This window comes from Parasteatoda tepidariorum, chromosome X1 (genome assembly GCF_043381705.1).
Source record: "Parasteatoda tepidariorum isolate YZ-2023 chromosome X1, CAS_Ptep_4.0, whole genome shotgun sequence".
NCBI classification, from domain to species: Eukaryota; Metazoa; Arthropoda; class Arachnida; order Araneae; family Theridiidae; genus Parasteatoda; species Parasteatoda tepidariorum.
In genome coordinates, this window is record NC_092214.1 from 62,083,308 (window position 1) to 62,097,748 (window position 14,441).

At 25.6% G+C, this 14,441-nt stretch overlaps 1 protein-coding gene across 2 annotated transcripts in view; it reads right to left on the reverse strand.

Annotated features, from left to right (window-relative positions):
* The window catches only part of LOC107452629 (protein disulfide isomerase CRELD1), a 111,961-nt gene that overhangs the window by 10,639 nt on the left and 86,881 nt on the right, over positions 1-14,441 (reverse strand). For both annotated transcript variants that reach the window (XM_071187861.1, XM_016069167.3), the window contains exons 4-6: positions 7,907-7,970; positions 2,645-2,756; positions 457-545 (exon numbers count right to left, since the gene is read on the reverse strand). In XM_071187861.1, coding sequence (XP_071043962.1) covers positions 457-545; positions 2,645-2,756; positions 7,907-7,970 — 265 coding nt within the window. The remainder of the gene's footprint in view (positions 1-456; positions 546-2,644; positions 2,757-7,906; positions 7,971-14,441) is intronic.

Sequence of the window (14,441 nt, forward strand, 5' to 3'; positions counted from 1 at the left end):
AACAAATTCAACAGCACATTACACTGTACACTTCTAAACACAAGTTAAATAAAGACTAGCTATATATTGCAATAACACTGCTTCATTACATTAACATTTGTTCAGCAAATTAAAATGAAACAAAAGAATATATCAAAAACAATATTTAAATATTGAAAAACTTAAGTAAGAGTTTGAAAATACTATTTAAAAAATAAAATATCTGTAGAGAAGTAAATTCAGAGTAAAATTTCAAATAAAATTTCAATCACTATTATAATCAATTAAATAAAATGTAAAACATAATTTGGGAGCCAGTTTGCCAAGGTGTATAGAAATTTTTAACCGACGTCTATATTTTTTGTACTTTTAAATCATTACTTATGTGCAGGCTCTTTAAAAAATAGTCACATGCCAAAAAAATAAAAAAAATTTAACTTTTGCCTAATCCTATCCTATCCAAAAAATCCTACTTACCTTACATGTACCATGACCATTGCAAGGCTCCTCTGCGCCACCGGGACAAGGAAAACAATTAGGCCCATAAGTGTTATTAGGACAGCAAACTATAAAAAAAATATTCTAAATAAGAATAAAGACACTTAGTCAAGACATAGCTCTAAGATTAGATTTCTTACTGATGCAACAAACATGAAAGTTATCAGCACACCTTGAATTATTTGGAGGAACTTCGAGAAATTACACTATTTGCAACAATAGATTTTAATTTTTATTTATACAGTAAATCAATTTCAAAACTAGGAAGTAGTAGTGGTATATGATGTCTGCCCATGTTGATTGAAAGGACTGTTTGCTTTTCTTGTTATTTAATGCTCTATTATGCATTAAGGCATTTCTCCTTAACTTACTGATTGATAGCATAACAGCTAAAAGATAACTAAACTCAACAGATAATTCAGTTTCAGTTCTGATTTTATAGCAATGTATTTATACTCTTCTATATTTTTGAATTTGAAATTGATAATGCATAATGATTAAGTTTAAGTAGTAGTGTTATTATTCCTCACTAGAGACCACACTCTTTTATTCACAAGATTTAATATCCTCTTTTACAATTAATAACAGTATCTGCATTCCAGCATCTAATCTTTTTTGTAAAAAATAAAAATATTAAATATGCTAATTTTGTATAACTTCTCCTGGCTTATTTATTTCTACATTATGAGGTAATTTTTTGTGCACCTTCAAACGGGGTTACTTGAGGCAATTTCAAACTTCTAGTAAATGTGCTGAGTACTTTTCTATCAGGCAGAGAGAGAAAAAATTTCTAGACTTTTTTCTGACCTAAAAGAATTAATATATGATACCTAATTAGATTTACATTGCTTTCTATTTCAGTAGAAATTCAAAAACATGGTGGGAAAAGTTACCTCTTCTTAGCTGGGGTAAGTTGAGCAAAAACACACTTGAGAATAGTAAGAAAATATGTATTTATTATTATTTTTATAAGTCATATCTGTACTAAGTACTTGTTAAAATAATTAGATTTATGCAATAAAATTTTAGTAAAAAAAAATTTATAAGCAGAAATAATTCTAAAAAAGCATAAATGTTGGTACATAATGTAACTCAGGCTATTTGAAAAAATTTCGAAAAATAATCAAAAATAAATTTGCCCTATTATTTCTATGGAGATGGAGTTTTGAAACTATCATTGATCAGAGAAATACAGGATTTGTTCACTTTTTCAAGCGACGTGGACGATTTCTCTTGGTTTTTGGTTCTCGAGCAATGCTTCAAAGATTTTTTCCAACAGATTTTATGACAGGGTTGGGTTTTTGACGTCAAAAAGTGGTTTTTGACATGAGAANATTTCTGAAGGTATATTAGTAAGTAAGTACTTTTTTCTATTTATAAAGTCAGGGATCTTTCATAATTTTTTATATTCCGCTCCACTTCCATCATTGTTTTTTATCAACATATATCAACATCTTCCTCACTATTCAAATCTATGTTGCATACCAGTCATTGACACTCTGTGAAAGTAAACCCCAATTTTCCTATGGATGATGGGATAACATTACCCAATTAAAAATTTTATGAAAATTAAGGCACAACAATTCCACAATCATATTCCCCCAATGGTTATTATACGTAACACAAGTATAAATAATGATGTTAAAAATTTACCAGCTATTGCAGAGCTTCACATATCAACGTTGCAAAGGTATTCAAATTGCTTTCTCAACAGTCACTTAATAAATTTATTATTTTCCCGCTGATATACAATCACTAAATGGAAACATTTCTGCCGAAATCAGCAGTCCTGATTTTTGTACAGAGCTCTTAAATCCCAATGAGTAACTGCTTCTTGCAATTCAGATTTATTTTTAGAGAATGGCCAACAATTAAAGGTAACCCCAATTAGTAACCCCAATAGTTTCACTGATAGCTGATACTAATGTCTTACATCGTAATGCATTTTTAATTTCCTGCTGCTTATAACTGTAGGTTAATTTATAGTTGGTTTAATAAAGTTGTTTAATTTGACTTTAACTTATTCTGAACATCAAAAGTAACATTTATTGCAATAAAAACTGTTCAGAACAAAAATAAAATAAGCTAATAGATAGATAATAGGAATAGAAAAAGCTAATAAATGAAATAAATAGGAATATCAGAAACATTTTGAAGTTCAGCTTACTTTTAATGTGATTAATGCATAAAAAAGAAAACAAATCTGAGTGCTCCCTAATTTTAACATTGAAGAACCACTCTTCTAACTCTGCTTCATACAATTCAGCAAGATTATAACACTATAAAGTGGGATAAAAAAATTTTACAGCATAAACACATAAAAATGCAAAACAATAATCAAGACAAAAAGAAACAGAACCATTGATAAGTAATGTATTAATCCTTAAATGGATATGTGAAGACATATTTATTTTGCACATATGCAACCCATGATGCTTTTATTTTTTCTGAATGAGCAATTCTTTTGATATATCCCTTCATAAAATCATCTAGCTAAAAATAATGGTCATAAATGGTACCATTAGTTTAATAATTTTACTTACAGTAAATTATTAAATAAAGTACTAAATTAATACAAAATAAAATGATTATGAAATTGTAAATTAATGTTTTTCTTCTGTAAGTATTCTGATTTCCACAAAATATAAGAACTGTATGATTCAAAAAAGATCTAAGTACTTAAAGTATAGTATATTAAACATCCATTGATTTTAGATGAGATTTGAGAGAATTTGATTTCTTATTTGTGAACTTAATAACTGCATGGGCTTCGATCATCAGCAATTGTTGAATAGCTATAAAAGCAACATTGTCTTGTTTTGAATCTACATTATTTGTTGATATTTTTTGTAAAATACCCCAAAATCACACCTTTTTGAAAATATTATATATATATATGACATTCCCATCCATTTTATTTCAACTTTTAATTGTTACTTTAATGATTTTCATCTGAGAGTCTGGATCTTCAAAGTTTTCCTTAGCTTAAAAAAAAATAGTTGAATTTATATTATAAAGAATATATATTTTGTAAATAAAATGAAGATATGCAAATAAAGTGATAAATAAGTTTCATATTTATATCTTCTCAAAATGAACTTTTAAATAAAGTGTTGAGAATGTATTTATTTTCAATTAATATTAACAGAACATTTAAAAAAGTTAAGAAGTTAAAAATGAGAAGCTACATGCTGTTTTTTTTAAAAAAAATTTAACAATAACAAATATTACTGATTATATGAATATTTAACTGAAGAGTAAGAAAAGGAACATTATTTTTTTATGTAAAAAAACTATTATAATTAATAATTAATTGCTGTACCATTTTAAAGAGAACCGTAGTATGATCAATTTTAAAAATACAAAAAGAATTATTTTATGAAAGTGTTATATTATCTGTTATATTTGTTATAATGTTATTTGCATTATTTTTAAACATTTAACTTGCATAAAAATAATGTAAGATTTTTGTACACATGTTTTAAAATACAGAGGTAAATAACTTACACTACATATCATAGTAGTGCATTAGTTTTCAATTTCTCATGAAAAAGAATTTAATGTTACATCTGATGTTAATCCTGCAAGAAAACTTCTAAGTCAAATGCTGAAATATTTGTTGGTAAACAATTTAAGTTTGTATATTAACAATAATACAATATTACAGCTCTGAATATTATAGTTTCCTAATATAATAGCCACATAAACATTGAACTACATGAAGAATAAAATTAACATTCTGAAAACTTAATAAGTATTAAAAGAACAAATGCTGAAATATTCAAATTCAATTGTAATGATTTTATATAAATTAATGTATGAGAAGTTTAACGAAAATTATTATTTTGCTTTAATTATAGCACAGCCCTCAATGTATTTTTAAAATCCTAACCAAAAAGGAAAACAAAAAATTTACCGTAATTTCGCGCGTATAGTCCGCGGACTATCTGTGTTTAAAATGCGAATTTTTGAAGCTGCGGATAATACACTGGTTGTTCACGGTTCAAATTGTTGAACACGCAGTCATGAACTGCCAATGATCAAATATAAACAACAGCGCAAGACCTTTCTTGGAATCACTTTCTGGAGACCACTATCGACAAGAGAACTAAGTCTTTCTTTCCCTTCTGCCATATGAACAGCTATTGAGTGTAGGAAATGAGCGTGGAGTGGAGAAGCATAAATCAGAAAGGAATGAATGAAAGAAATCAGGGTGGGGCCAGTGATATCGTCAACTGTAAAACAAACACTCCCCTCCCCTGCTTTTTTCAGGAAATATGTCTCTTCTACTTGTCATGAATGCCTCTCTCCACTCCCCTTTTTTCTTCAGCTGCTTGTTAAAAACATGCGAATGTTTGATGAATAAAGGGTGCAGATGAGCTTGGAATAACCTTGAATAATCTTACAATTAAAATGTTCCAGAAGAATTTCAAACTTTCAACTGAAGGTCAGTGAAGAGGGGAAAAAGCTAAGTGTGTGAGAATTTTAGACAGGGGATAAAAGAAAGACCGTCCTAGGCGGAGTTATTTAAAAAAAAAAAACCTGATTCGAGAAACAAAAATAGGGGGAGGAATTGCTAAAAATAGAAACTTGTTTTAAATGCTTGGGAGAGCACTTTTTAATTTTTTTTTTTCATTGCTCATATTTCTGTCTGATTTCCATCATCTTCCTCAGCTTATTATTATTTTTTTAAATCGTTTTATCTCCAATTCTGATGCGTTTTTGTTTTATTAATATTTTTCTTTTGATAATATTTTTGTTTAGTTTATACTATTTTCGTTTTGTTTTAACATACTCACATTTCATTACCACTTATCACGAGGATAGCACGTTGCACAGTATTTTGTCTTTCATCTGCGATAACGTTGACTTTGAAGGTTTTCGTTAATGTAGTAGAATGTGTGATTAATTAAAATATGATTAATTAGTAAGCACTGTTTTTTATTTGTATTTAGCGTTTTACTTCTGAAGGTATATTAGAAAGTAAGTACTTTTTTTCCATTTATACTTAGTTCTTTGTTTCTAAAATACATGAAAATTTTCCGTATTAAAATAACTTAATTTCGGACGTATAGTCCGCGGACTGTCTGACGATTTGTGAAATTTTTTTAACATAAAATCGGGTCTGCGGACTATACGTGCGAAATTACGGTACATACCTATTTGCATACTTTTTTGTTTTTATTTTTTATTCATATTCTTAAAATACTTATTAAGGATGGTTTTTAGAAGATTTCCTGCAACTAAATTTTAACTCTCTGCCTTTCATATTTTGACGTTTATTTTGTAAATTATTTTTATGTCATGTTTCACTTACAATCATATAATTATGTTATGTTTCGTTTACAGTTCTGTAACTTCTTATCCTAAAATGGCAGATCTAAACAAAAAGTTTAAAGCATTAAAATTATATTTTCAAACATATATTTCAATTTATTTTAACACACAACAACATTACTTTCTTTATGTTAAAACTTTAAGATTTTAGATCTTAGATTGATTTTAATAGAAGATAAATAATCTTTCCAACCAACCAGATTACTTATTCAAAGAAAGAAATTTTCAGTGTCAATATTTTTTTAATGAATTATGTCCTTTGAATTGGATTATGTGAAAGTAAACTATTATATTTTGCCAGAAAAGTAGAAAGAAAACTAAATTATACTTTTTCTAGAAACTTTATTAAATGTCTTTGTAGTCTTAAGAAATATATAATATTATAAATTTTGCTCCAAACAAGCTATAAATTTTCTTACATGAACTTTCATTTTAGAATTACAAATGCAAGAGACAATATTCTCCCTTTAGATATAGTTCTTCTCTTCGCATTTTTTTAAAATATTGTGGTGCTTACAAACATACTAAAATCTTTTTTACTTATTTCACTTTGTATGTGCACTTTAAAGATCAAAGTTTTCCAGAATTGTCATTAGTTCAAATGAATTAAAATAAAAAATAAATTTTTATGTATGAAGATTTGAAAAATCAGAGGCACAACAAAAAAGGTATGTCAATGATGTATAAGTTAGAAATTAAGATAAAAACATTACTATGAAGTTATATGACTAGACAATTGACAGCAAAATTTATAATCTTATATACTTCTTAAGACTACAAAGACATTTAATATAGTTTTTAGAAAAGTATAATTTAGTTTTCTCTCTACTTTTCTGGCAAAATATGAGTTTACTTTCATATTACCCAATTCAAAGGACATAATTCATTAAAAAAAATATTGATAATGAAAATTTCTTTGAATAAGTAATCAGGTTGGTTGGAAAGATTATTTGTCTTCTATTAAAATCAATCTAAGATCTAAAATCTTAAATTTTTAATGGAAACAAAGCAATTTTTTTGTTGTTGTTTGTTTTAAAAAACATCAAAAATATGAAATATATGTCTGAAAATATAATTTTAATGTTTTAAACTTTTTGTTTAATCCGCCATTTACGGATAAGAAGTCATAGGACTGTTAAAGAAACATAACATAATTATATGACTGTAAATAAAACATGACATAAAAATAATTTACAAAATAAACGTAAAAATATTAAAGGCAGAGAGTTAAAATTTAGTTGATATCCAGGAAATCTTCCAAAAACCACCCTTAATTAGTATTTTAAGAACATTAATAAAAAATTAAAACAAAAAAGTATGCAAATAGGTCACAAATCAATATTTAAAGCAAAGAAAAAAATTTAAACACTATTGAAATGTAACAAATCACTATACAGGAAGCAGGTGTAATAGACAAGACAAGCTGGATTGAGGGAGGAAATAGGGAGGAGTAAAAAGATAATTATTAAAACATCATTAAGTTTCAACCTCCAATTAAACTTATATATCTGCCTTCCTGCACTGTGCTTCATCCGATTTCAATAAAGCTTTTGTTTTTTCTTCACTTAAATATTGATTTGTAGCTATCCAATGAGCATATTTTTTGTTTTCCTTTTTGGTTAGGATTTTGAAAATACATATTGAGGGCTGTGATATAATTAAAGCAAAATAATAATTTTTTTTAACTTCTCATACATCAATTTATATAAAATCATTACAATTGAATTCGAATATTTTAGTATTTGCTCTTTTAATACTTATTATTAAGTTTTCAGAATGTATTCAGAGCTGTAATATTGTGTACTGTTAATAAGCAAACTTAAATTGTTTACCAATAAATATTTCAGCATTTGAGTCAGATATTTTTCTGCAGGTTAAACATGTATTTGTCGAACATGTGAGTTATAGGGAAGATAATGATTTAAAACAGATTTTCTCATATTAACACATACATACGGATATAAAAAACACATACGTAAAAAAACATACATAAAAAAAATTCAGAAGAAACAAAGAAGATTATAAAACTATTTATTATAAACTAATTATATTTATTACTTTTTACCCTATAAAACGTAACAAAAAGAAATACCTGATCAATTCCAGATTTCAGATCAGAACATAACTTTTCTTGAATTTCAATAAAGCGAAGTTCACTGAAAATATTCATTTCAATTTAATTTTAAGCATTATCTTATGGATAAAAATAAGATGCAAACAAAAAAAACTATCTTTAAATAATACTGAAAAAAATGAGACATAAAGATGAAGAAATAGTAGCATATTTTATCAACTTCCATTATTATTATTTTATTTTCTAAATTAAAATGGAAAAGGTTTTACTGCAATTATTTTTGGCTTGATATGCTTAAATTTTTTCTCCAGAAAAATCATAGCATTATATATTAGCAAATCTAAATCAATGCAGTATATGAATTAAACTTATTATATTAAAATGAAGAAAAAAAATTGTTTAAATTGTGCAAGATGTAAAGCAAATTTATTAGAAAGAAGCAAATATAAAAACAGAATTTTTTGTTATTTACAACTACAGCATTTAATATTTGTAATTATGCATGTTTCAGGATATATAATATCTTTGCATAAATAATGATTAAATAATCAACGTTAGTATTTTAATATAGAGTATTTATTTTTCAGTGTTTTAATAATAAAAATTCTTCAAAACTTTACTATTTTTTGTAACATTATATTATGGCAATAAAGTTTCATAAAATTATAATTTTTGCCATTTAATATTTTTTAAAGATAGTTTAAAATTTTTCAATTTACAACATTATAGGTTGTAAAATATTATTTCACGAATTTCGAAGGGAAGTTTCAATTTAACAGGATATATGTATGTAAATAAACATGTCCAATAAACTAAATAATTTAAAAAATAATCACAGTGTTGACACTTGCTCAATTGATAAAATTCCCTGGTAGCAAAAGGATATGATCTAATATTAGAAAGATGCAATATAATACTGCCGTGCTAGAAAACGCAACACTCTTGAATCCTATCTTCTAATATTAGAACTAATATTATATAAAATTAAACAGTATTCAATCTAACATTCGAACTTTCAAAATTATCATCTATTTCATTACTTTTGGTCCAGCGCCACATTTTTTCGAAATGTTATCCCATATTATTAATAAATAAACATTTATTTATGAAAGAAAACGATAAATTAAATATCACTTAAAATATCATTTTCAGCCAATGCAATTTTATGGCAGGAAGCGTAAAGATAATATTATTGGTAGTTTGCGAACGATTGAACTCGAAAAACTTTTTCAAGTGTTTATGTTGAGTTGTAACTCCTTCTGTTTGTTTACAAGATGACCTCGCCATCTTGTTTTCGCTCCTTTCGTTTCAACTATTTAAGGTATTTATAATTTAGTAGCTTTTTGTAAACTTTATAAATTTCAATGATAGTTACATGATAAAGTAGTATCGTAGGTAAAGTTTTTTCCTTGAGTTAAAAATCAGTTAGAAAAGTAATTTAAAGCACGATGTGTTTGAGATTGTAGATGTTGTAGTTTACTATTATTATTGTTCACTCGTAGAAGTTGACTTCTTTGCTGAAACGTATTGTCTAGCTGTAAGTAATAAGTACTGTTTTTCTGCAAAAATGAAAATGACAAAAGTAATTGTCTGTAAACAAATTAGACGTGTTAAATCAGAAAAAAATAAATATATATATATAGCTCAGTTAAAACCATTATATTGTAGAAAGAACGCTATGTCAAAATATTTGGGGGAAGGGGCGAATTATATTTAATATAGATTTACAACTTTGAAATATGTGAATTGTTAGAGAATTCTCCTTCTTCATGATTTTTTCAACCATGAATTGATGATTTTGAATTCTCATAGTATCTTTTTACATTGATGTTCTTTTACATTAATCAAATTTCAAAATAAGCAATGGAAAAAAATAAGCAATTGTTTATTTAACACTTTTCGACACTTTTTTTGTTGGCTTGTCACAAAGAGTTTTGCAGATTGAATTTTTTTTTTTTTTCCTTTTAAAAATAGCTTGGGGGTGTTTATGAGCTAAACTCTTTTTGTTAACCTCCTTTCCACTATGTTACTTTTTGTGTGGCTCTACCGAGATTTTTTGATGCAAGTATCGTTACCGGACTTTACTCTTTGATAAAGAATATTACAATTTTTTAAAAACATTTTCAAATTAAATAATTTAAGTTTCAAATAAATATCATTGTTTAATAATTTTTGGTTTTTTCATTGTAAAATTAATTTTCTTTTACAATTGTAGATGTAGCTCTTCATCTTCAAGAAACTGACTTAAGTCAGTTAATATTATGAATTGTGATCATTATTGTTTGAACATAGTAGTTGACTTCTCTGTTGACTTATTGTCTACCTATAAGTAATAAGTAATGTAATTAGTTCAAAATATGCTTGTAAAATAACGTTTGCTAAGTAATTCAACTGTGACAAAGTTTTTCTGCAACAATGAAAAAGACAAAAATAATTGTCTGTAAACAAATTAGCCAAGTTAAAACAATTAAAAATTAATGATCTGCTACTTTTAGCTCAGTTTAAACCATGACATTCTAGAATGTTTAACGTTCAAAACAAACAATATTGTTACCGCATTAAAATTTCATGTCTAAAATATTGTAAAAAAAAGAATTAAACATTTTTATTTAAATTTCTTGGGGATATTTCAGTATCGTGATCTGTCCCGCCAACTGCAATCGCCAAATAGATTTTAAACTTGCAATTTTTTTTTAAAAAAATATGTATATGTTTGCCCGGAGTTATGCCTTTCAAGTTTCTCCTATTCTGTATTGTTTCTTTTAGTTTAATAAATATTTATTAAATAATTATTATAATAATAATTAGTCTAAAAAATAATTATTGTTTAATAAAATTTTTAAATAAATTTCTATTAGATATAATCTGAGACTAAAAATTTAATTAAACAATAAAAAATAAAAGTTATGCATACTCACTTTTAGAGAACATTATGTAAACATACTTGGGGGGAGGAGCAAAATATAATTAAAAATATATTACAACTTTGAAATATGTGAATTGTTAAAGAATTCTCCTTCTACATGGTTTTTTCAACCATAAATTGATGATTTTGAATTCTCATGGTATCTTTTACATTGATGTACTTATACGATTTTTAAAATAAGCATTTGTTTATTTAATATACTTCAGCAATCTTTTTGTTGATTTGCCACATAGCAAGTAGTTATTTTCGGGTCTAATAAAAGAAGTTGAAAGGTTTTGCAATTTGAATTTTTTTTTTTTTTAAATATATGATAGTTTGCTTGGAAGTGCTTATGAGCTAAATTCTTTTAGTTGATATCCTTCCCACTGTGTTATTTCTTGTGTGACACTAACGAAATTTTTTTGACGCTGGTATCAATACCGGAATTTACCATTTAATTTTGTTGTAAAGGATATTACAATTTCTTAAAAACATTTTTAAATTAAATAATTAAAGTTTCAAATAAATATTCAATGTTAAATAGTTTTAAATTTGTTTTTTTTTTTTCATTGCAAAATCTAATTTATTTTCTTTTTAAATTTCAGTATAGCTTTTCATCTTCAAGGATATCTACTATCAAGACACTACAAATGGAAATAGCACATTCTGATGGAATTTTAAGTTCGATCCTTAGTGCGAATGATTCAACCAGTGTGGATATTCAGCAAGGACCACTTTAAATCTGCTGCGGCTGAAAATCCTCATGTTGATGAAAGATGTTGTAATGTTGAAGTTTGGAGAAAGAGGGAAACTTGTGTAGTTCATCCCTGTTTTTTGTGGTGCATACAATATAGACTGTTGCTGAATTTTTCATAAAGGCATTTAACGACAGCTTGGAAATATATTTTCAAGTAAATAAAGACTAATGATTGGAAGACTAAACTCAAACTGTATCAAACAGTTTAAAGCTAAGAATAAAAATTATTTTATTTAATAACAATTAAGTATTTTTAACTTTAATTTTACCAAAAGGTTGTCAACGTTAATTTTAAACAATGAAGGTAATGTATTGCATTTACAATTGGATGAAATTTATATTACAGTGTGTTTTTTTAAAAAAATAAAAGTATTATGTTGTGAAATAGTTATATTTATTATGGATTTCTTTTTTCTTAATTACTGTAGCGTGTAATTTTTTTACAACTTCGTCAACAACAACAATCTTCACCATTTTAAAAAAATCTTATTTGTCAGGCATAATTTTTGCATTGCTAAAATGTTATAAAATATGAAGTTAAAAAATATTTTTAGTCGATAGTGCTTAAGTATCACGAAAACAGTTGAATATTTAAAATTTGGTTCTTTTTAATCTTTCAATATGATATCGGAAGCAATTTTTTTTTAATGCTGATTTTAAAGTATAACTCAAACTCTTGAGGATTTTCATTATCAATATTGTGTTTATTATTTTAATTTTGGAAATTTTCACATAATAATTCATTTGAAATTTGAGACAAAAATTTATGCTTTTTAATTTTTATCAGGTTTAAAATCATATAATTGTAAAATAATTATAATCGTAAAAAGGTCTTTTGACTGAATAACATTTATATTATGATAAAAATTCCTAATCAATTTAGAAAAGAATATTGCTTAAACTTTCATCTTAAAAGTCTTGTATACTCTTTGTGAAAAAATGTACAATTGCATCTTCTTTTTTTTTAAAAAAAGTCCCATTCAAGACGTTTGCTTATAATGTTATGTTTGTTTTCACTATGTTCATAATGCATAAACTCTTATCGAAGAAATGCAAACAATAAATTGATTGATTTTAAAGAAAAAATTTGTGATAGCAAGGTTTTAAAAGGCAACTGATGGTAGTCAAATTTGGATCAATATAAAAGCAACTTATAGCAAAAAAGTATGTTATGTTTTTCGTCTCATTCTTGTATGCAATTAAATGTTCATGCAAATTTAATTCTGATAAAATACAATATTTACTAATTTTTTTTGGTTTTGACATTTAAATGTTATCTAAACTTTAAGTAAATAAAAGTACACTGTACTTTAACTAATTATTGAATCGTTAAAAATTTCTGATTTCCCAATGTAAAATTATTTTTACATTACAAAAACTAATTGCAAGTTTTTTTAATTGAAATTCATAAAGGCTTTTTTTGTTTCCACTCCCTGAAAATATTTCTACAGGTGCCTTTAAGTTTTGTTTCAAATGTTTTGTAAGTAAAATTTCAGATTCTAAAAGGATAAAGTTACGTAAGTATTTCTATTCAATTTCAATGATAGAAGTGAAATAATTTATGGAAGTAAGTAATTTGAATATTTTTTAGTTTTCTTTATTGTCCCAGTTATTACAAAACATAACAATTTAAAAATTCGAGATATAATTTCATTTTAATATTTTTGGAAATGAATGACTTAGTTATATAGTAGGAAAAAAAGTTAAGGTAAATTTTCAACTCAATTCAAATGTAAATTTAACTTAGCAATTATGTAGTGTCGTTTTCTTAATTTACAACTTCAGAATATAAATAATAAATGATAATTGTGAAATTACAAATGGCTTAAGTTACACATTTTAAAATATATGTATCTATATATTTCAAACTAACAAATTCAATTGAGATTTTGATAAAATAAGCTCATTTAAAAAATATAAAAAAATTAAGAGTACATTTTACAATTAAAAACTTGAAAATTATTAATGATATAAAATTTGTCAAAAAACCCATATCAATAACAGTTGTAATATAGTAGTATTATTTCGTAAATAAATTTAAAATATTCAAAAAAATCAGCAGAACATATGATATACTTTGGAGTAAGAGGGAGGAAAATGGATGGTAGCAGAGTTCGCTAAAATAATTTTATTTAGTATTTCTGCATTGCTATGTAAATAATGCATGGAATGACATTATAAAACTATTGTTCTATGTTTTATTGCTTCACAGCAATACAGAAAATTAAGTAAAATTATATTGCCGAATTTTTCTACTACCATCCAAATCCTCCTCTTGCTTACTCCAAAAATAAAGAGCAAAGCAAGGTAATATCAGAAAATTACAAAATCTAATATTATATAGCATCAAAACTAATGGAAAATAACATTACGGCGAACGCTAGATAATATTAGCTTGCATAGAATCTAATATTATATAAAGCAGAGCAAACAGCGACCTCTTGTATCTTTCTAATATTAGAAGTTATGCAAGATAACGTTAGATTTTACCGATTTTCTGATGTTAGCTAATATTAGGTGCTACTTGGGTTAATTTCAAGAACAAATAATTACCTGAAAACAATATCAAAAATACATATTTTTGTAGATTATTTATGGGTGGTAAGAAAAACATATTGTCATAAAAATTGTTCAGGTATATTACATAATTTTAATATCATTTTAAATAATTTAGTTTGTTTTCAAAAATTAACTTGATGCCAACTTAGAATTATAATTAATTACTATTTTTGAAGAAGGGGAAATTATAAATTTTTGTACAGTTTGTTAAATATAAGGAATTGTCATTATTAGTATTAAAAATGTGTTTGATTATAAAAAGCATTATACTGTATAGTGTGGAAGTTAAAAAATAATTAAAAGAATATTCACAGCTAATGGCTGCATTTTTG